At 56.1% G+C, this 22,070-nt stretch overlaps 7 protein-coding genes across 7 annotated transcripts in view; 3 read left to right on the top strand and 4 right to left on the bottom strand.

The window, feature by feature from the left end:
- The window catches only part of ASPACDRAFT_63684 (uncharacterized protein), a gene marked incomplete at both ends in the record, with an annotated part of 5,053 nt that extends 1,997 nt beyond the window's left edge, over positions 1-3,056 (bottom strand). The window contains 5 exons of the mRNA XM_020203921.1: positions 97-510; positions 730-1,487; positions 1,533-1,768; positions 1,818-2,248; positions 2,296-3,056. Coding sequence (XP_020052556.1) covers positions 97-510; positions 730-1,487; positions 1,533-1,768; positions 1,818-2,248; positions 2,296-3,056 — 2,600 coding nt within the window. The remainder of the gene's footprint in view (positions 1-96; positions 511-729; positions 1,488-1,532; positions 1,769-1,817; positions 2,249-2,295) is intronic.
- Positions 3,057-6,095: 3,039 nt separating this feature from the next.
- ASPACDRAFT_1906562 (putative C6 transcription factor) lies at positions 6,096-9,172 on the top strand. Its single transcript, XM_020198830.1, has 3 exons — positions 6,096-6,756; positions 6,821-7,925; positions 7,979-9,172. Exons 1-3 carry the CDS (start codon positions 6,533-6,535, stop codon positions 8,993-8,995), a joined length of 2,346 nt encoding a protein of 781 aa, XP_020052557.1. The 5' UTR covers positions 6,096-6,532; the 3' UTR covers positions 8,996-9,172.
- A 513-nt stretch (positions 9,173-9,685) lies between these two features.
- ASPACDRAFT_54618 (glycosylphosphatidylinositol-alpha 1,4 mannosyltransferase I) lies at positions 9,686-11,493 on the top strand (the record flags this gene model as incomplete). Its single annotated transcript, XM_020202901.1, has 4 exons — positions 9,686-10,250; positions 10,305-10,843; positions 11,063-11,170; positions 11,329-11,493. The coding sequence occupies 4 exons, from the start codon at positions 9,686-9,688 to the stop codon at positions 11,491-11,493; spliced, it is 1,377 nt and encodes a 458-aa protein (XP_020052558.1).
- A 169-nt stretch (positions 11,494-11,662) lies between these two features.
- Positions 11,663-13,461, bottom strand: ASPACDRAFT_46987 (uncharacterized protein; the record flags this gene model as incomplete). The annotated part of the gene is made up of 2 exons (XM_020201874.1): positions 11,663-12,936; positions 12,993-13,461. The coding sequence occupies 2 exons, from the start codon at positions 13,459-13,461 to the stop codon at positions 11,663-11,665; spliced, it is 1,743 nt and encodes a 580-aa protein (XP_020052559.1).
- Positions 13,462-14,998: 1,537 nt separating this feature from the next.
- On the bottom strand, positions 14,999-17,464 carry ASPACDRAFT_81488 (DNA damage response protein RcaA). Its single transcript, XM_020205884.1, has 5 exons — positions 17,420-17,464; positions 17,301-17,363; positions 17,153-17,232; positions 16,951-17,099; positions 14,999-16,889 (listed from the first exon to the last, which is right to left on the bottom strand). The coding sequence occupies exons 1-5, from the start codon at positions 17,454-17,456 to the stop codon at positions 15,128-15,130; spliced, it is 2,091 nt and encodes a 696-aa protein (XP_020052560.1). The 5' UTR covers positions 17,457-17,464; the 3' UTR covers positions 14,999-15,127.
- On the top strand, positions 17,204-19,828 carry ASPACDRAFT_125768 (Y-family DNA polymerase). Its single transcript, XM_020196841.1, has 2 exons — positions 17,204-17,848; positions 17,909-19,828. The coding sequence occupies exons 1-2, from the start codon at positions 17,702-17,704 to the stop codon at positions 19,580-19,582; spliced, it is 1,821 nt and encodes a 606-aa protein (XP_020052561.1). The 5' UTR covers positions 17,204-17,701; the 3' UTR covers positions 19,583-19,828.
- Positions 19,829-19,962: 134 nt separating this feature from the next.
- Positions 19,963-21,972, bottom strand: ASPACDRAFT_54622 (putative extracellular lipase; the record flags this gene model as incomplete). Its single annotated transcript, XM_020202902.1, has 5 exons — positions 19,963-21,015; positions 21,075-21,246; positions 21,312-21,384; positions 21,436-21,584; positions 21,635-21,972. The coding sequence occupies 5 exons, from the start codon at positions 21,970-21,972 to the stop codon at positions 19,963-19,965; spliced, it is 1,785 nt and encodes a 594-aa protein (XP_020052562.1).
- Between the last annotated feature and the right edge of the window lie 98 nt (positions 21,973-22,070).

A 22,070-nucleotide genomic window follows, 5' to 3' on the forward strand; every position in this document is an offset into this window, starting at 1 on the left:
GGGTAAGGTACCGTTGGAGGGAGAAGATTCTGTTGTTCGGGTTTGAGGTCAGCTTTTGTGGGTGAAGAAGATTCGAGGGAGGGGAAGGGGGCGTACATCTTCTTGCTGAGAGCTGTGATGTCGCGGCTGGTTTTGATTAGGCGCTCGCGTCGGTCGTGGTGTTCGTCTAGTTCGTTGCGGAAGGTTTCGAACATGCTTTGGACTGAGACTGGGGCTGGGGCAGCGGAGGTCATTGTTGCGGATTCGAGGGGTTGGCCGTCCCAGGTGCGTTTTGTGCCGGCCATGGGAGATGGGAGGGGTTTGAGAGGTGAAGGAGGTGGAGGAGGTGGAGGGGGAGGGGGAGAGGGAGGGAGGGGATGCAACGCGCTCGCCGTCGATGTCATTTCTGCGGTGTGGGGCACTTCTGCTTTGGGGTGATTCGGCTTATCTGATAAGATCGCTATCGCTATACTTATTTGAACGATAGGAACATTTGGATACTGAACAGAAGCTTGTGTAGGAGACAGACCACTGGGAATTGGATAGTTAACTATTTCCTTGAATTATTCTACGGGAGTAGAAGCAAAGGAGCCCCCCCATTTAGAGGCATTTGTCAAAGGCAGAGTAGGATTGATCGATTCAAGCTGAGTTGGTTCAACCAAGCCATACAATAGCATCACCACAATAATCAATTCCCGACTACCTCAAGAGTCTCTTGCACGACTTATTCAGTGATCAAGATACTTGTACTTCAGCGAGTCACCCCCCTTCAACCCCCGGACCGTGACAGTCTGATCATCACCGGGGATAATGTCCATAGCGCTGTCGCTGATCTTGACCCCATCCCGCTCTTCAAACACCAAGCATTTCACCGGCTTCTGCGCGCTGATCTTCAACGTCTGCTGCTCAGCTGTCTCAGAGATCTTCTCCACCACAAGCCCCCGTTCCGAGAAATCGAGGTACTTGAACGGCTGAGGCCAGTCCACATCCCTTGCGACAATCTGCCCGTCGACCCACAAGCGGGCAGCCAGCACGTGTGGCTCGGGATACTTCTTATAATCAATCAGACCGTCCACGATAAGATTGGTGGTGCCATTCGGCTGGATGGTGATGTTCTCGTGGACCACCTTTTCCCTAACCTCCTGACCATCGTTGATGGAGAGGAATCCGAGTTCCACCGTTCCTGTCCTTTCCTCTTGAGCAGAGCTAACAACCCAGAGCTCAAACTTACTCGTCTTCGGAGGCTGGGCATGCGTAACGCTCCAATCATGATGTTCGCGTCGGACGCCCACGGCCAACGGAGCCAATACGCGTGCCACAGCGTAGAATGCCGGCTTGGGTCGCAGGAAGTAGTCCACAATAGCCCATGAGATAGTCGGCCAGCAATCGTTGAGTTGCCAGAGCAAAGCCCCGCCGCAGTGTCTCTCATCGCCCCACTGCCGACGCCACCCTCGATACCCGAACATCATGGTCTCAGCTTGGACAACTTGCGTGAGATAGGTGTAGGTCTGGCTCATTAGCGCGGGTTACCTTGTGTGGCCGTGGGATCTCACCTCCAAGTCTGTAGCTGTCTTTAGGTTCTCCACCAGGTATGTAGCAATACGCCGCTCATGCCCGTCAGCTTTGTTGTGGAAGTCGAGGACATGCGACTGCGGGTACTTGTCTTTCTCGTGCTCGACGAAGTGGTTGATGGTCGATAGGTGAGGGAATGCCTCCATGCCGAACTCACTGTTGAACCGTCCGCCGAGGGTATCGAAGATCTGGTATTTCTCTTGCGTTCCATGCCAGACTGTAGTTGGTCAGCAATTGATGCTACATGCGCGGGAAACGGGTATTACCATTCCACTGATGCATGTCTCCTACTGTCGGATCGGACGTTTTCTTCCCATCTCCCCATGGGCTTCCGGGATGATAGAATGTCCGTGGAGAGTGTTTATCCATCACCTCTGGAAGCAGTTTCTCGTATATGTACCGAGCTGGAAAGTCCGTCTTCAGCCAATTCTCCGGGTTCTTGTCCTCGAAGTCATAGGTCAGACCTGCCGACTCTTGTACTTGGTAGTCCTCGTTATTTCCAGCATAAAGCACAATAGACGGATGATGTCGCAGCCGGCGCACATTATAGGCGGCTTCTTTTTCGATCGACTCAAGCAGCTCGGGCCAGGTCGGGTAGTTGCCACAGCCGAACATGAAGTCCTGCCATACAAGCACACCAAGTTCGTCGCATGCTTCGTAGAAATTGTTGTCTTCGTAGATACCGCCGCCCCAAACCCTGTTGCTGTAAGCAAAACTGAAATGTATCCGCATGGGCCAACCTACCGAATCATAACTTGGCGACCAGCGACCATAAGTTCAATCCAGCTCCGATAGCGCTCACGGGTAATGCTAGGCAAGAGGTTGTCCGCCGGGATCCAGCACGAGCCACCACAAAAGACGTCGGCTCCGTTGATTCGGAAGAAGAACGACTTGCCGTGTTTGTCTGGCCGCTGAACGACCTCTGCCGTTCTTATGCCAATCTTCTTCGAGACATGGTGCAGTTCAATTTGATCCTTCTCCAAGAACACAGAGACCTCGTACAGATTTGGGTCTCCGTAACCATTTGGCCACCAGAGGCTTGGTTGATCGATTTCGAATGTCACTTTGGCGACCTTGTTGTCGGGCGTGAGGACCTGCCGAGCAATCTCCTTACCATCTTTACTCAAGGTGAAGATGGCTCGGAAGGAAGAGTTCTCTGTGGCATCAACCTCGGCGTAGGCATCAATCTGCACATGCTGATGATCCGCAGCAAGATCTACGTCCGTCCAGAGGTCCGCTATTCTTGCCGAGTATACTTCCAGCCGAACGTCTCGCCAGATGCCCGCAGTCATCAGCACTGGGCCCCAGTCCCAGCCCCAGTGATACTGAGCTTTACGAACGGCTAGTCGGGCCGGATCGCCGTTGAAGGAAGCCCAGTTGTGCTTGGGGTCCTGGTCTCGGAGCTCCTTGGCTCGCAGCATGGCACAATCAAAGTCGATGAGAAGCACATGATCACCCTCGGCCTCCAGGGCTTCGGTGACGTCGACTCGATGAGCGAGGAACATGTTGTTGCTCTCGAGAATGATCTTATCGTCCAGTCTCACCGTAGCAAAAGTGTCCAAGCCGTCGAACGCCAGAACGACCCTGGATCCAGCCGGGACGGTCGGCTTCTGGAATACATTTCTGTAAGACCATGACTTCTCATTGACCCATCTTGCCTCGAGCTCATTGAAGCCAATGTAAGGATCTTGCAATCTATGTGCTCCGCGTTAATACCATGCCAAGAGTCCAGGGGCCGATGGTGGCACACCTTCCATTTGCCTGTAGGTCCTGATGAACGACAGACGGCACGCTGGAAACAGACATCCAAGCATCAGATGCCTGTTCGTCGCTATCTTTGAAGGACCATCCGGTGGTCAGAGGATGCTGAATGAAACTCGCCATAGCGGAAGCCAAGGAGGGGTGATGACGAGTCAATGGCAACAATGCGTGAAAGCTCAACGAGTGGGAATGGCTCTGTGAATGCTTTTTGGCAACGAAGGGGAGATTCACACTCTTTGTATCTTGAATCTGATATCTGATGGTTTCAGATGCCATGAGGGAAGTATAGAGCAAGGGGAGAGCTCCACGGAGATATCTCCGCATTCCACGTGCTGTCATTGCCAAATCGGGCAATCGACGGGCGGCTTCTCCTCCTTTCCCAAAACTGTCTTCCTCTTCCACTGAGTGCTGCCAGTGAGTCCCCAACTCCTACACTTTCGCACTCAACATCCGGACTGTCTCACCATCACCCGTCAGTCTTTGAGTTTCAACACGGCTCATCGTCAAAATGTCTCAAATGAGCCAAGCAATGGGACCAGTGATCAGACAAAGAATATCCTGAGCGCTGTCCGAGTCAGTGCAGAGACACGACCGACAAGAAATCCCTCCCGTCTTGGGAGGCATATAAAGTGACTATTCTCTGTATCTCGAACCACGCTCCCCTCACTGAAACCAATCCTCGACATTTCTCCCCCTACTTTACTGCTTTAGGTGCGGATGATGCTCCACGCAGCTATGGTTGGTCTCCCGTCTGATCAAATCCTTCCTTGTGCTTGGAGATTCTTGTTCCTGACAGCCCTGAAGATCACTAGTTAAACTGAACGTAAATCCTCTGATCGGTGCTGAATCACTCTCGACCACCTTGATCCTGGATTCGAAGCGAACTTGTACCCCCACCCCATTGCCAAATAAGCGATTCTCTCTGCCAGAATCTTATTGGTCGGTGCGCCAGTCACTAGTCCGACCATTGTCGCTTAGCGAAACGAACGACATTTCCAGCAGCTAATTGCAGGACGATGGGGTGTTAACACTCTCAACACTCAACAGCCGGGGCAAGTGCCTCGGTTCTCACTGTGCTTCCGCCCTTCCCGCCTCCCGTTGCTTCCACAGTCATGCCGGGGTACCTTACAGGAAATGGAGACAGGTTCCTCCCTGGAGCGCTAACCATTCGATGCGGCATGTGATGAGTGAGCAATTTCGCGCTCTTGGCGTTCATCGCAATTAGCCTGATCACTTTTGCCTAACCAATGCGGGCCACTCTGCGTCGAGTCTATTTTGCGATTGGCTGTCGTCCTCGAGTACCCCAGAATCCGTGTCAAATCACACGCACCTCTGTCCAGAAGCGTCCTAAGTGGTGTGAAGCCGCTTATTCTATCAACCGGCATCAAACTCGCTTGGAACAACCAGATGTGCCAGGAATTGTTCTGAACTGGGACCAAAGTCTATCACAGCTGTTGCCACTCATGAATTCAAAGCTCTAAGATGGAGCCGGGAGCCCACGGACCAGTTGACTTACGGGATTGGACATGGGTGACGGACTCTAAGCGGCGGTGCGCCAACAGACTCCGACCCCGTCATGGGGTTTAATTAAAATAGGGTGTCCAAGCCGGTCATCCTATGCGGGGTCAGAGCTGCAATTGGCGGGGACAGATTTCCCAAAGAGTCAGACCCTGCGAAGGTGCTGGAATGAGAAATTTCTTGAACCCTGCTATTATCGCCTGCGCCGTCGCGACCGCAAAAGCCCCGTCAGATTCTGACAATGGACTCAGGAGCAGTAAGCTCGAGCAGCACGGATGAACGGAGGCTGTTAAATCGGGTATACACCGACCACTTCCGATGGAAATTGCAGTCAGACGCAGTTGGTCTTTCTGCCTATTTGTGGTTGTTGCTCGGACATCGAGTGGCGCCACCCCTGTTGGTTTAATATATTGATGTGCTCCGGTCTTCATCAGCCTGCAGAACTGTAACGGGGTTGGCTGCCCGCTAGGCGAGTAATGATTGTTTGTCCGGCTCGGGGTTAAGTACCGTGGAAGGACAGTCAGCCCTGACGTGGGTAGATGCGGGTGCCCCCAAGAACGTGGGCGAATTCGTGCGTCGAACGCTTACTGTGGTAGAGCGCCCGCGATGTTTGCGCACACAGGGCTGTTCCTCAGGTGACCTGGAGAAGGACCCCAGCAACCCACCGTCGAGTTGATGTGTTTCCTTTCGGAACTGGAAGGACTTCTCACGCAAGGAATTCGGGGGCTCATCCATCCCCCCCTGATAGGTGGAAGCACATGGCTCAACTTCGAGCAGAGTGCATCGTAGAGAGGGGAAAGCGCTAACAGGAGACAGATCCAAGGCACCGTGAAGAACAGACCCTTTGGGGCGAGAGTTGGCGAGCCTGTAGTGGAATTGAATACATATTGTTCGTATGTAACCCTGACAGCCGAGCCTTTGATATAGGGTCAAGCATGGCCGGTGGACGAAGGGTCCGGGGTTTATGACTAGAGTGGCCAGTAAGAACCCACGATGCATGGGATGCCGATTCTTCCCCAGACATGCAGAAGCCTGCCAGAAACGGCCACTTCCTGCATGATGGATTTAATCAAAGTGGAAAATTGCGGGGGCGTCGCCAGAGCCGGACCAGTGAAGAAAAGAAATCCCGAAGGACGATCGCTTTTCAGGGACTGTGTTGGGCAGGCACCGTGGTGGAGGGAGGGCGTTGTCGGTTCTTGGAGGAGGAGGAGAAGAAGAAGAAGGAGGTGGTGGAAAATGTCGCTTGATGCTTTCTCTCTCTACCCGGGGGGGGGGGGAGGGAGGGGGCTGATGATCGCTGTTCTCCGGCTGCTAAAATATACGCCTCGTGGTCCGACTCACCTTGCCCTTGAAGATATATTGCAACACGTTTTTCTTTCACTGTCGATTTTCCCCGCCGACCTTTTTCAATCCAAGACAGTGGCGACTGCAAGTGAACTAGGCTATTTCCATGCAGTAATTCACTGGGGCCTTCCCCATCGATCTGATTCCACACCCTCCTACTGCCATCCATCACTAGCAGCAACCAGGCTATCCCTGCCATCTGTTGCATCGAACTTACTAGTCCTCCTGCGACCGGTTGCCAATGGCTGTTTCTAGCTGACCACGCTACCATAGAATGTCTTGATCGTACTATCGTACTATCAGTCTATCTGTCTATCAGGTCTTCCACCAAGAATCTCTACTCTTATCGTCGCGAGCCATGTTCCACACGTTTGAAGGCTTCGAGAACCCCGGACTGTCGAATCCGACCCGGGGGCGCAACCAGCGTCAACCCTCCGTTGGCCGTCGAGTCACCACCCTTCGGGCTTGCACTTCTTGCCGGCATCGCAAGATCAAATGTGATGGCGAAAAACCATGCGAAGCATGCAGGTGGTACAAGAAGGCCGATCAGTGCCAGTATTCCGATCCTCGTCCGTCGCGCAGGTGTGTTTGACTTTCTTGTCTGGAAGACCACAGAACACAGAATAACCAGCAGTTGCGGAGGCAGACACGTGGAGAAACTGTCGACTACATTGGACGAGTTCCGCGGGGTGCTCGAGAAGCTGTTCCCCGGATTCCCAGCCGAGACTCTGGTGAACTTGCCACGCGAGAAACTGTTAGACTTGGTTGGCAAGGGTCCATCGCATGTGCAGACGCAGCCGCCACATCCAGCCTCCCCGGCCACTTCTGCATCGGCCGAGGCCCACACATCCCCGGCTTCCAGTGAGGATGGCAACCTCGAGTCCCTCCAGACCATCCCCGACCACACCAGCCCTCTACGCCCGCTGAGAATCCCAGCGTTTCCGAGTGGCATCTCGGATGATGTCAATGCATTGTCCCTGTCGGCTCAGCAGCCATCCTCATACTTAGGTGTGTCTTCAATACATGCGGTGCTCAAGGTCATCGTATGGTTGGACCCTGGATCCCTCACCCACCTTTCACGCACTCCAGCACCTGGTGGTCGGAGAGGATCCATTGACCTCTCTTCTTCTCCAGGCAGCCAGCACTGGCAGGTCCATGGGTTCCAGCCGCGCCTCGCGACGCCGGAATCTCGACGAGCGTCGGAATCCCAATTGCTGGACGCATACTTTACTTACGTTCAACCCTTTGTGCCATTGTTAGATGAACCAGCCTTTCGCGAAACCTACCACAGTGGGAGGCGGAGCGATGAACAGTGGCTGGCTTTGCTGAATATTGTCCTTGCCCTGGGCAGCATAGCAGCCTGTCCGGCGCACGACACGTCGCATCAGACTTACTTTCTGAAGTGTAAGGAGCTCGTCAATCTGGAGTGTCTGGGCTCTTCGCAGTTGGAGACCATCCAGACCCTGGGTCTCATGGGGGGTTATTATCTGCATTATACGAGCCAGCCCAACCTAGCATATGCGATCATGGGGGCCGCCTTGCGGATGGCAGCGGCACTGGGCCTCCACAAAGAGCTCTCCGACAGCCAAACCGGGGGGAGCCGACAAAGACAATCGTCCACCGACCAGAAGCGCCGCGTGTGGTGGTCGTTGTTTTGTCTGGATACGTGGGGGGGGATGACCCTCGGGCGACCCAGCATGGGCCGTCTGGGACCGACCATCACTGTCAAGCTGCCACATTATCGCGAAAAGGTACGGTTTGTGCTATTCCAAGAAATGCAGGATAAGGAACTGACAGTTGCAAGGGAAATGTACTGGATATTCTACCCCTCCTGGAGAACGTGCGCTTCTGCAAGATCGCAACTCAGATCCAAGAAGTGCTGGCGGCGTCCCCGCTGACCAAGTTCCATGAGATGACGCAGCTGGACAGCCAGCTGCTGGAATGGTACGAGAACCTTCCCTATATTCTCAAAGACCACGAGCCGTGCTCCGAATCCATCGCGTTCACGCGGACGGTGATGAAGTGGCGGTACTACAACCAGCGCATGCTCCTGTACCGGCCGACCCTCCTCAGCTATGCGATGCGGCGGGTTCCGTACATTGTGCTCCGCTCCGAAGAGCGCCTGGCGATCGAGAGATGTCGCGAGATCGCCGAGATGACGATCCAGGACATCGCGACCAAGGCGCAGGACCACCAGATGTCCGGGTGGAACGCGGTCTGGCTGATCTTCCAGGCGGCCATGGTTCCGCTGCTGGGCCTGTTCTTGAACGACGGCACGGTGGACGACCCCCGCGCAACCGTGGAGGCCTGCCAGGCGCAGGTGGAGACGACCATGCTCGTGCTGGCGCGGCTGCAGTCGTGGAGCCCCACGGCGAAGTCGACGTTGGACGCGGTGTCGCGCCTGTTCGAGGCCAGCAAGCGCAACTCGGCCTTGCTCAGTGCCACCAGCAGCATCGACAGCGGCAGCTGTTCGAACCTCTGCGACGGAGGGGGGATGCCCGGGACGGCGGCGGCCGGCGGGGGACTGCTACCGCCGGGGGTCCTGGTGAGTCTGGAGAACGGGTTTTTGGACCCGTTCGACCCGCCGTTCATCGACGACTCGGCCGGGCAATATTTATGGGATTTTCTGAGCTGGAGCGACAGCAGCCTGCTGCAGGGGTTTGCGGAGATCGACAATGGGGGTGGTGGTTCTGGACTTTTTGCTGGCCCTGGCCCCGGCCCCGAGGAGAGACATGTGAAGTACGGTGGAGACGCGATTCTGCTGGGCGGACAGCTGAACGACTCGACCTTCTTTGTGAATCCGGCTGCCCCATTCTACTAGGCTGGTCGTTCTCTCGTCTTGTGATGTTACATACCCTGTTTTTTGGTTGCATGTGGTCTAGTCTGGTTTGCTACGTTTCGTTGGGCTATTGAGCGCTATCGGGTAAATGTATAGGTGTATGCATGATGAAAATGATATGAACGATACGAATGACACTTCAAGATCGACCAGGAGGTGAATGTAGAGGAAGGCGGAGGTCGGGAATTCGGCCCTGTACACCAGAGTCGACGGGGAGGGAGGGAGGTCTAGGGTCAGAGCGAAAGCCACGCAGAAGGGAAATGCTTGATTGTGTGCAGAACAGTGCATTAGGCTGAAGGCTGAAAGGCAACTGGCGGGAGTCGGGCCGAGACCCGCCGGTGGGCAAACGCGGGTTGATTTGATTTGTTTGTTTGAGGGCCGCCATCCTCCATCATCACTTTTTGGGCACGGAATTGACAACTCCACGTTACGTACTACGGGTAGAGTCCATGTCATGCAGTAGGGGGATTGAGCTGAGTTCCCAAGAAGAATTGTACGGAATACCGTTTTGTATACACCCAAAGCGCTGCACTGCCTGCAAGTGTGCAGCCAGCCAACCACAACAGGAACAAAACCACCTGTTCTCCAAGCTCCCCCTAACCAGGCCTGGCCAAGAAAGAACATCCAGCTTCACCACTACACACTACATGTCCACATGATACCACACCCACAATGTCCACCTCAATAACCCCCTCCCCTTTTCATTCCCATTCCCCTTCCCCTCCCAAACCCTCCCCCTCTACCCCTCCCCCAAGCAAAAGCAAGAATACACTCTTCACCCCCCGCAAGATCTACCCCCTCGCCCTCCTCCTCCGCCTGACACTGCTGCTATACGGCACCTACCAGGACGCCCACTCCGCCCTCAAATACACCGACATCGACTACCTAGTCTTCACCGACGCGGCGCGCTTCACCGCCGGTGGCGGCAGCCCCTACGACAGAGCCACCTACCGGTACACCCCGCTCCTGGCATGGGTACTCATCCCCACAACCTGGGAGGGGTGGTTCTCCTTCGGGAAGGTAATGTTCGCGGTAGCGGACGTGGTAGCGGGGTGGTTACTGGCGCGGACGCTGGTCGTGCACCAGGGGATGGCACCCTCGCGGGCGCTGCGGTACGCCAGCGTGTGGTTGCTGAATCCCATGGTGGCCAATATCAGCACCCGGGGCAGTTCGGAGGGGGTGTTGGGGTTGATCACTGCGGGGGTTGTGTATTTGGTTCTGGGGTGTGCGCCCTCCAGTGATGGCCGTGGGGGGAGAGGGGGTGGGAGAGGGAGGATGGGCCGAGTGATAGCCGCCGGGATCGTGTTGGGGGTAGGCGTGCACGTCAAGATCTATCCGTTTGTGTATGGGGTTTCTGTTCTGCTGTTTCTGGACAACCAACAGCAGCAGCAGCAGAAGAGAGGACTACTATACCGACTCATGGAGGAAATCACCCCATCCCGCCTCACCTTCACAGCCTCCGCCCTCCTCACGTTTCTGTCCCTCAACGCCCTCATGTACCACCACTACGGCGGGGAATTCCTGCAGCACACGTTCCTGCATCATCTCACCCGCGTCGACCACCGCCATAATTTCTCGGTCTATGCTTCTTTGCTGTATGATTCTGCTGCTGCTGCTGCTGCTGCTGCTGCTACCGCCGCCGCCGCCCCCGGCGGTGCCGCCGGAGCTGCAGCCGCAGGGAAAGTCAGCATCGAAAGCTGGGCCTTCCTCCCGCAACTCCTCCTCTCCGTCCTCGTGATCCCGTTCGCGCTCGCCAAACGGTCCCTCCCCGGGGCTATGCTGGCGCAGACGTTCGCCTTCGTGGCGTTTAACAAAGTCTGTACGAGTCAGGTTTGTTGCCCTTTGTCCCCGTCTCTCTCTTTTCTTTTGTTTGGGGCTGGCGCGGGTTTCGGTTGTGCTTCACGGTCCAGCTGGGTTTCCATAGTCCGGTTGTGCTGTGCGTGCTGTGCGTGCTGTGCGTGCTGTGCGTGCTGTATCGTACTGAGTTGCACTGTGCCTGCTGCGCTAATCCCACCGAAACAACTAACTAACTGATGTGGAAATGGGCAGTACTTCCTCTGGTATCTGATCTTCCTGCCGCTGTATCTGCCGTACTCGTCTTTCTTACGAAAGCCGCGGCTCGGGGTGGGTGCGTTGGGCGCGTGGGTGGTTGCGCAGGTGTGTATTTCCCCCTACCATCTCTTTCTTTCTTCCTCCCCGGTCCCCCCTCCCCTCTTCCCCCCCGGATGTGTGGGTTGGGTAAAGGAGGCGGGTGCTTGAGTATCGGTCTTGATACGGGCTGGAAACAGTTGCAGTTGTGCTAATCATACCAGCAGGCCCTCTGGCTGCAACAAGGGTATAACCTCGAGTTCCTGGGCTTGTCAACGTTCGTGCCGGGGTTGTTTGTGGCGTCGCTGGGGTTCTTCGCGGTCAATGTGTGGATTCTCGGGGTGATTGTGCAGGATGTTGGGGGGTTGCAGGCTGGGGGTGGTGGATTTTAGATACTGAGCTACGCTAAGGAGTATGTATAGGGCGGAGTCCAGGGTCAGATCAGTTGAGTCGGATGGCAGACACAAGTCAGCTTCAGCTAAATGTAACATTATACTATCTTAAGCAAATCAGCAATTGCTACAAACTCTCTCATCATGAAGGCATGAACACACTCCCAAACTACGGCTTCGACACATCGGCAATCACCTTGTACGTCGACGCATGGATGCTCAACGGCCGCGTGCGCGGATACACGGCCCCCACGATCTGCCGATTGTGCCCGTACTGCGGATAGATCCCATCCGACAGCTCCACGTAGTGCGCCTCGGGCCGCGCCTCGTGCAGCGCCTCCAGGATCCGCTCGCTCCACAGGCCCGTACACTCGCCGTCCACCAGCTGGAAGTACGGGTTCAGCGGCGGACACGCCGAGTCCAGGTCGATGAAGCGGATGCGCATGTAGTCCAGCCGCGCGTGGAGCTGCAGGCTGTGCACCGCCCCCAACACCAGCTTCTCGAACGACCGGATGAAGTTGAGGTTCGTGATCCCCGAGAAATCGTCCAGGAACGCCAGCCCCGGGTGCACGTTCTTCTTCTCTCGGCAGCAGGTCTTGACCACCAGGTCTAGCGACTTCAGCCGCGACTTTGCCGGCCACGAGGCCATGAACCCGCGCGTCGCCTGGAAGAGGCCCGCGCACACCTTGCCCGTGAACGCCAGGGACTCCAGCCGCGGCGCCGCTTCGCCCAGCAGCCGGCAGAGGTGCGGCGGCGTGATTCCGTCGGGCGTCCACCCGGTCTGCGAGGTGTCCTTATTATAAAACCCCTCCAGGCTGATGTTGACATGCACCAGCGACGGCGAGAGCCGCGCCAGCACCTCCGCGATGGTCTCGTAGCCCTCGATCTTGGGCTTGGCGTAGGCACAGTGCCACTCGCGCACGCCCGGCAGCGCCTGGGACATGTTGGCCCAGTGCTGGTAGTCGCGCATGATGTTCCACGCCCCCCGCATGACGAAGGTCTGGATGTCCGGCAGCACGGGAAGGCGCCGCAGCCCCGAGTGCCCGCACGGATCGTCCCGGAAATGGCGCACCATCGGCGGCCGCTTGCAATGGCCCCCCTCGAGGGTCAGGATGCGCGCCTGCGGGAAGCAGGTCTGCACGTGGTCGAACATCTCTTCCAGGGTGGCATTGTGGCTGGCATAGTGGTATCGATAGTCACTGCCGTGGTTGGTGTCCGAATCGTCCCAGACCATCGCATTCTGCAGGGCGGCCGGGTCGGCACACCCCACGTCTTCGTTGTTGAACCGCCGCGTCGGAAGCTGCTGCGTAAACTGCTTGGTCGCGCGTTTCCCCCAGACCGGGATCCATATCTCGACATGGCGGACAAATGGGGCGAGACGGGGGTGCGCCCGGAACCAGCGTGCGCTTGCCGCCAACTCATCTGCGGTGCCCTTGATTTTGACTGTAACCCGATCAGAACGAATCAAAGAGCCTGCGAATGAAAGAACAGAAACTGACTATGTCGGTAGATCCGATCCTGCACCAATTCTCTCCACACCCGGGTTATCAGCGATAGATTGGATAGCGCCTTTCGACGGGGATGACGCAACGACCGGTTCCAACTGCGCGCGGACTTGCCCCAGGTGCAAGAGGTGAAGGCGGATGCTCGTTCCCCAAACAGGTAATCCAGAATCGCCTCGTGGATCTCGATGGGCAGATCTTCGAACCGGATCGCGGAATGGCTGGACTGTGGTGGTGTCCCGACGCTTATCGGGGGCTGGCTATCAGTGTCCTCCATCTCGGTATCCACCGGGCTCTGGTGACAAACGACGAGCCCCACCGCGGCGGAGGGAACGGGTCCCTCGGGAAACTGGATCTCCGCGCTGGTACACCGGTTCGATTTGGCATATGGAAGGGTGGTCGCGACCGACGCTTTGGCCAGCGAGTTGACGGACACGGGACGAGGGGGAGGGAGCGTCGAGATCATGACGGGCGGAGGGAGTGATTGTGCGAAAATTTAGAAAAAAGAGGGAAACAAGAAAATAGTAAAAAAGGAAAGCAGCATGAAACACCCGGAGAACGCCAAGCAGGGGAGAGAGAAATCAGCAGTCGTGAAATCGTTAGGCTAGTCGAAGCCGGTGACAGGAAAGAGTCGATTCTAGTCTTTCGACAGTTTTGTGTTTCCAGATCAGAGAATGAAAGATGAGGGGAGAGACCGAGTTGTGTTTCTTTCCTTTTCCTTCACAAAGTCTTGAGTGATCAGGTGGGCGCTGCGGGATTCGTCAGACCAAGGCAAAGTCGGATCTTCGTGTGCGACAGAAAGAGGGATAAAAATAGCGGGAGCAGATGATGGCTTTTCCTTTCAGATCGGAGGGGAAAAACGAAGGCTGTTAAATTGAAGTTGAGGTTGATCGGCCAACGTGGTCCATGGCGGTGTTGATGCAGCAAGCAGTGTTGTTCAGTCGATAACCGGCGGTTAGGCCGTCAGGCAGCTGGTGCAAGTAAGTAGTAGGTTATCTAGATGGTAATCAAGATGGATGGTATCAGAGAGGTAAACGAGGTAAACGAGGTCAAAGAAAACGAGCGCAACCAGGCGAGTGGGTATAGAAGGAGATAGAGAGGGTGGAATTGGCTAGGGGGTATCGAGTGAAGAAAAAGGGAAAACAGAAGACAGACGAGAGGAAAAAGAAAAGAGGGGGAAGAGGGAATAACTTTAAAAAAAAAAGCAAGAAGGAAAACAGAGACGGGGAGAGGCAGCAGGAGGGGATGGGGAAAATTGGATGGGGAGATTTCCTAGGATGGATGGGCAAGTTGAAACCACCCCGAAACTGGCTGGATCTAGCCATTTACTATCATCATCAACATCAACATCAACATCATGATCAACAATAACAATACAAGCACCTCAATCTCACACCACTCCGTTCTCTCTCCTGCTCCTGCTCCTGCTCCTGCTCCTGGAGCTGGATTAGTGGCTCATTAGCATGACCTGGTTTATTATTCTCGACTGTTATGATGAAATTGTTTACATCATCATCCTCCTCAGGATCTCGTCCATCGGCCTGTCTGTTTCAAGTAAATCGATCAGCCCGTCCACCATGAATGAAACCAAATGATGCTATATCGGGATACCCCATATCATCTGCAGACACCCATATCATTCGCTTTGGGATAGATAAAGATTGCAATGAAGATTGCAGGCGGTGCCAGCACAAAGCTCCTACACCGACCGATTCTCTCTCTTCCTACAATGGAAGTGATCGATCACCTGAGATCTTCAATCACCGCACATCCAACACCAACACATCCACTTGCTTCACTTGTGCCCAACACTGCACAGGACTTGCCAAGTTGTGGTGGACAGGATCGATAAGAAGGACCCAAAGTCCCAGTTGGCTTTTCCCCGCAGGGTGGATCTTCTTTGCACTTTTCCCTTTCCTTTCCTCCCACCCCCACATCTGGCCGCATCTTTAATTTCACACTTCACTTACACTAAACAATTTGAGTACTAGTCCACTACTTAAGAAATATTCATATTTTGAGTACCAGCGCTAACCCATGCTCAAAAAGCACAAAACGGACACCTGCAAAAGAAGACCTGCAAAGCATGATGGAAGCTATATACACGAAGAATTGAACCACATCCCTCAGCATCATCTCCGGCGGCGGAATCGAAATCGAAGTTCATCGTCGCTGTCGGATTCCTCACGCTCCTCTCGCGTTCGTTTCTGCGTACGAGGCGCAGCCACCTCCGAGTCTGTGCGCGCTAGGGACTGTGAGCGAGACGCCACCGTACCGCTCAGGGTCATCGTTGGCTCTGGAGGGCTCTCTGCTACAACGGCCTCGGTCGATTGATGACTGTTGCTCACCCAGTAATGATCGCCTACCCCGAATTCTTTGCGGGTGACCTCTTCCAAAGGAACTATGACGGTCTGGATGCGGTAGCGCGGCTGGCTAGGATCTCCCTTCCGTCGGAACTTTTTGAAGTTTTTGCGGCCGTTCCACCGATCGTTCCAGCGGCTATCCTCTGCATCCACATTGCGCGGCTTGACGTCCATCTCCTCCACAATAGCGAGTCCTTTGAGCTTCTCAATATCCACCTCTTGCAAGGAGTCCTGGAGAGATGCCTCTTCCGCGACCCGGCGCTGACGCTGGGCATCTTCTTCGGCTTCCCGATGCTGTCGGGCGGCCTCGAGCACATCTAGTTTCTGGCGCTTAGGTTTGCGAGGGGATTCCTCCTTGGGTTGGGACGCTTCATCGTCTACAGATTGTCGAATGGTCTCAGCACGTCGACGTTTCATCGCCGCCGCACCTGGCAGTAGACCAGAGACGATATCTTCCTCGTCGTTCAAGCTGTTCTGCTGCTGCGACTCCTGGACAGACGCAGGTTCGATTTCCATCGGAGGAGGAGACATCGCTGAGCGTTCCTCTGGCGCATGGACTGGAATGGAGTTGATGTCGAAGCCATCATCAAATGTCTTCATCTTACTCACATACCCCCGCACACGAGGCCGGGACTTTCGTGCGGGTGGCTGACTTGCTTCCTCCGATGGCTGTGAGTCCGCGACAGGAACTGTCTCGCTGGACGCGGTGCCGGGTGGAGGCTGCGGAGAAGGCTCTGCGTTTGCCTCGTCGCTAGCATCAACCTCCTCAAGTAGAGGCTGACAGAGCGGAGCCGCATTGTTACCCAGAATGGCGTCCAGAAATTCACTCTGCTCAACCACCCGCTGCTCGGTCAGGAGTGCAATCTGTTTACTGAGCTCCAGGGACCACTCCTCATGGCGACCCTTGGCACGGTACCGGACATGCACCACACCGCCAGGGCTATCTCGCTGACTTCCCAACCCTTTATTCCCCGCAGCGTTCCCCATGAACTGCGCAAATTCCTCAGCTGTAGTCACTCCGTCCTCGATCTGATATAGTAAGACCTTCCCCTGGCCGTTGGTCAGGGCATCTTCCAGATTCTCCATCTGTGTGGCATCGCCGAAAACGAAGGTGAACCCCTCGAAGATGCTCAAGCGGGCGGGGTTGGGCGCAAAGGCCTCTTTGGGCCGTTGTGTCGTTTCCTTTCCTGGGGGAGGAAGATGCTCGGCTGGGTCCGGCCATGCCGAGTCGAAGTCAGCCTCGAGAGGGCACAAGGACTCGGGGCTGTCCAAGTCACTTGGAGTCGCAGCGTAGACCAGGGCATCCACGTAAGTATCCTGAACAATGTGCTTAGCATTGACCAATGCTTGCAAGCCCTTCGCTGTATTCCGTTTGCTCTGAACCACGTGCGTCGTCTTGTCGACTACGTAGGGTATGATCGTCTTGATATCGAGGTCTTCGAGTCGGGAGCGCACTCGTGCGAGAGGGTCTCTGGCTTTGAGCTCTTTGCTCGAGAAGGAAAAGCTCAGCACCGTGGGACACCATTTGATCCTATGTCAAAGGAAAGATGTTTAGCTGGATTCAGCGACAGGGGTAGAGCGCTTGTTCTCACCGCAGCATATGCTCATAGCGCCCCAGTTGCAGCTCGTGGTGCTGGCCCTCCAACTTCGTATTCCCACTTATCTTTTCACCATTAACCTTGGTACCCAACTTCGATCCCAAATCGGTAACAGTTATCTCTGACTTAGTGTGGAGATGTGCCTACCCCAGTGAGGTTAGCGGGGAAGTTGCCCAGCATCGAACCGAATACTTACCCCATCGCCCGGCTTGACAGGGGAGACTTCGATCAAGAGATGCTTCCGCGAGATGGTCTTATTCGCAATGGCATGTCTCACTATAATCCATTGATTGGCATGATCAGCATTCTATCCTCGACCTTCTGACAATGGAAACTATAATTACCTCCATCTTCTCTAGCCCGACCGAACAGATACTTCTTCCCCGGGCGCAACCATACGCGCTTCCCTATTTCGCCAAACAGTTAGCCTGCATTTTGCCCAAGTGAGGTAAACAAGACATACCCTCGAGGAAATCCCCTTCAGACTCGAGGATCCACATGGGCAGACGAATGGAACCAGCTGCTTGCACGCCAGAACAAGGCTAAGTGACCGGCTGAAAGAATGACGGCGGCAGCATTGCACGTGAAAGCCTTCCGCGGGGAAACCCGCCGGACTCCAAAAACACACCAACGCGTGATCACGTGCGCAGGCGTTGGCGGTGGCAGCTTTACCCACTTTGGGTAATAATTGCTTCGCGGGTGCCGGCGGAAAACGTCATCACCACCTTTTCCTTCAGACAAGAAAATGGAGCCTCCGGGCGAGGAGCGTCCCGACAACAACAACAACAACAACAACAACAAGGTTGCAGAGGATGGATTCGAAACCCTCAAATATCAACTTCTTGGACCCTCCTTGACCAAAGCCGGTCAGGATGCCGTGGATCAGCGGAAGGTGAGCATTTTCCGAGTTACTCGCTTTCTGCCTTCTTCATACTGAGCGATTCCGACCCAGGTGTCCGAAATCATCTACAACGCCTCCAAGGGCTCCAAATTCTTCAACCACGAGCAGAACCGCGACAAGGTCCTGACGGACAAGATCGCGCGGATTCTCCGCGACAAGGCCCACCTCGAGACGCTCGATCTCTCGGCGGACCTCCGGCGCGCGGACCAGCTGATCGCGGAGCTGGAGCTGACGCGGGATTTGAGTCAGCACGTCGTGCACGTCGACTGCGACGCCTTCTTCGCAGCGGTCGAGGAGCTGGACCACCCAGAGCTGAAGACCGTGCCCATGGCCGTCGGCAAGGGCGTCCTGACGACCTGCAACTACGAGGCGCGCAAGTTCGGCGTCCGCAGCGGCATGGCCTCCTTCGTGGCCATGAAGCTCTGCCCGCGGCTGGTCTGCCTGCCGATGAACTACGACAAGTACAGTGCCAAGGCGAGGGAGATCCGCGCCGTCTTCGCCCGGTACGATCCCCTTTTCGAGAGCGCGAGCATCGACGAGGCCTACCTCAACCTGACCGCCTACTGTGCGGAGAACGGGGTGGGCGCGGAGGAGACGGTCGAGCGCATGCGCGCCGAGGTGCTGGCCGAAACCAAGGTCTCGGTCTCGGCGGGCATCGCGGCGAATGCCAAGCTGGCCAAGATCGCCTCGAATCGGAATAAGCCGAATGGCCAGTTCTGCGTACCGAGCGAGAGAGAGGCGATCATGGCGTTCATGCGGGAGCTGCCGGTGCGGAAGGTGAATGGGGTGGGGCGGGTGTTTGAGCGCGAGCTGGAGGCGATCGGCATCAAGACCTGTGGGGATATCTTCCCGCAGCGGGCGTATCTGACGCGCTTGTTCGGGGAGAAGGCGGCGTACTTTCTCATGCAGTGCTATCTGGGTCTGGGAAGGACGAAGATCCAGCCCGTGGAGAACTATGAGCGGAAGAGTGTGGGCACGGAGCGCACGTTTCATGAGTTGGGCGGTAAGGAGGAGCTTCGCGCGAGGTTATGGTCGGCGGCCGAGGAGCTGGAAAAGGACCTCGCTCGCACGGAGTTCAAAGGTCGTACCCTGGTGTTGAAGGTCAAGCTGGCAACCTTCGAAGTGCTCTCGCGGCAATGTCAGCCCTCGCGCGCGGTATTCACCGCCAAGGATCTCTATGCCTTCTCCCTGCCAATGCTGGAGAAGCTGGAGAAGGAGATCCCTGACATTAAGCTGCGATTGCTTGGTCTGCGCTGCACTAACCTCGTGAGCACCAAGAAAGTCGGCATCGAGTTCTTCGGGGTCGCCCCTCGGCCGAAACCAGCCGTGGAGCCGTCTACCGACGACAATCCCGACCAAGAGATCGGCGCGGAAGAAGCGTTTGAAAGAGCTGCGCGTCAGGAACTACACGACGAGATGAATGAGATTGAGAAGCTCAGCCAGGAAGTCTCCGAATCAGCAGATGTCGACGGCAAGCCTGCCCAGAATACAACCCCAGCGTATTGGGATTGTCCGATATGTTTGAGACCTCAGGTGGCAGATGATCGGGTCTTCAACGACCATGTCGACTACTGTCTCTCCAAGCAGACCATCAAAGAGGCGGTCCAGGGCGCCATTGAGCATGTCCGCGAAGAAACCCCGCCAGCAGCGTCCAAATCACGCAAACGCAAACCCCCCGGACAGGAGTCTCCGGGTCCGCGACAGAAGAAACTGTTCTTTTCTTGACCACTGCGGCGTGGGTATGGTATGCGTCGATGTTGAGCTCCGATGGAGCGTTCTCCGATGTCAACCGTCATTCCTCGGCCGGTCCGTGGAAATTACACCCCCAATCTGTTTACAGTAGTATTTGGCGTCACCACTTCTTTTTTGAGAGTCATACACTATAGACAACCACATATACCCCGTTTGGCTTCCCACACATGAACAACTTCGAATTAGATAAAATATATTTTTGTTGGACGTTTCTCTCAGAACAGTACCAAAGAACGGGGTCACAGCCCAGCCTCAGTTGCTAACGAGTAGCACCTGTGAGTTGACTCGCACACCATCATCATCTACTATACAATCCATCCTCCCACTCAGCAAGGTAATCCCCTCTCACCCAGTCAGTCCGAAACGCCACTCTTCGTCCACCAAAACCCACACTCCTTGCTACTCCAATCATCATCAACCATCTGCGCCGTCACGCCCACACCCCGGCCCCCGGCTCGCTCATCATTGCCCTCTCCGAGCACCATAATCCTCTCGGAGGCATCAAACGGCTCCCAGCGCGGTCTTCGCGCAAACCTCCCTTGCACCGCATTCGGATCCCCCCTCACAATAAACGAAGTGATATACGCATGAAACGTACCCGCCATCTCCTCCTGCGCCGCCGAGAACGCCCTAACCTCGGGATCAAACGTCTCATACGCCATCTGATCCCCATGGTTCGCCCCGCCCAGCACGGTCCTATTCAACGCCCACCGGTACAAAAACACGGGGGCCGTGCGCTGCCGCTGCTGCTGCTGCTGCTGCTGCGCCGCCGACACAAACCGCGCCGTCTGGCGCACGGGACACGCATACGCATAGTGGCCGTACGCGGCCTCGACGCGCTTGAACTGCGGGCCCACGCTGATATTCCTCGTCTCGAGGTAGGGGGAGGCCGCATCGCGCGCCGGATCCGGGTAGAGCGCGTCGATGGCGCGCAGGTCTTGGGCGGTCAACGCGGGGAGGAGGGTGGCGAAGAACGCGGAGAATTCGGCCGAGGTGGCCAGCGCGGTCGGCACGTAGTACGTGCCCTCGTTGGTGTTGAAGCCCGTCAGCAGCGCGATGTTCTTGTTCCAGGTGCCGGCGCGCCAGGCGTCGATGGGCCGGCGCTTGATGAGGTCTCCGTCGATGACGGGTTGGAAAGCCCACCGTACTGATGGGTTGTAGCGGTCGAAAACGATGGAGGAGGCGGTGGTGATGGTCGCGGACGGCGCGGCGCGCAGGCAGGTTAGGATGTCACTGTCTGAGAGGGTGGGGTCGCATCCGGCTGCGGTCACGAACTCGTGGAATTGCGCTTCGTGTAGGGCCACGTTGTACGGGTGGACGGCGCGAGAGGTCGCGGCGCCGGATTCGATGATCGCCCGGTGGAAGTAGGTGTGTTGCAGGTCGGTGTTCAGGATGTGGTGGGCGATCTGGGCGTGTCAGGGTTTCAGGGGGAGGAGTGATAGTAAAAGGGGTGAGTGAGTCTTACTGAGTGTGCGCCGGCTGAAAGCCCGATCAGCGTGACTTGGGACGGGTCGCCGCCGAAGCTGGCGATGTTGTCTTGCACCCATTGGAACAGGAGGAGTTGGTCGTGCAGTCCCAGGTTGAGAATGCCTTCGTTCGCTGTTGTGGTCGAGGGGAGGAAGCCGAGAGCACCGATTCTGCATTGTGTCAGATTTACATGCTTTAGCTCGCCCTTGCTAGCCTAGAGGGCGCATGCACTTGCCTGTAGTTGAAGCTGACCGCGACAAAGGGCTCGTCGGCCCAACCCACCATGGATGCTGTATTGTGCATCGAGGCTGATATACATAGTCAGTTACCACTCATGCAACCAATGAGGCCTGTCTCACCTGTTCCGCGATTATAAGCGCCACCGTGAACGTAGACAGCAACAGGGAGCTTGCCCTGCACCCCCTGGGGACGAAAGACATTGACCGTGAGGCAATCCTCGCTGCTGCCGCTATCACCGGGGATCTGCAACAATTGCTTTCCGGGACAGCTACCGAACCATCAGCCGACGTGTGCGACGCATATGCACTGGAAACGTACCGTGGACCATAGCGACTGGCATCGATGAACTCGTCCGAAGCATTGACAGGAACGGCCCGACGGAACCTGCGATCGCCCACCGGTGGTAGCGCATAGGGGATTCCACGGAACGCGTCGACCGGGTGGTTCAGTGTCTCTGTCAACGTGGTGCCCACCACCGTCCCCTGGGATATGGCGATGCGGGGTCGATTCAGAAGGATAGCATCGTGTAGCGATGAGGGCAGCCACGAGGCAAGGAGCGTCTGAATCTGCTGAGTAGTGCTGCTCGATGGCTGTTGAACAAACAGCAATAGAATGACTGGCAGTGCAGCCAGGAGAAACGGTCTCGCACTCAGCATGGTCGGTCGGTAGTATAACGTATGAAGTGAGAAAAATTCCGGAATCCTGACTGAATGCCGAAACATGGTCCTTTTTATTGGGGAATTGGGGGAATCTC

This window comes from Aspergillus aculeatus (genome assembly GCF_001890905.1).
Source record: "Aspergillus aculeatus ATCC 16872 unplaced genomic scaffold ASPACscaffold_17, whole genome shotgun sequence".
NCBI classification, from domain to species: domain Eukaryota; kingdom Fungi; phylum Ascomycota; class Eurotiomycetes; order Eurotiales; family Aspergillaceae; genus Aspergillus; species Aspergillus aculeatus.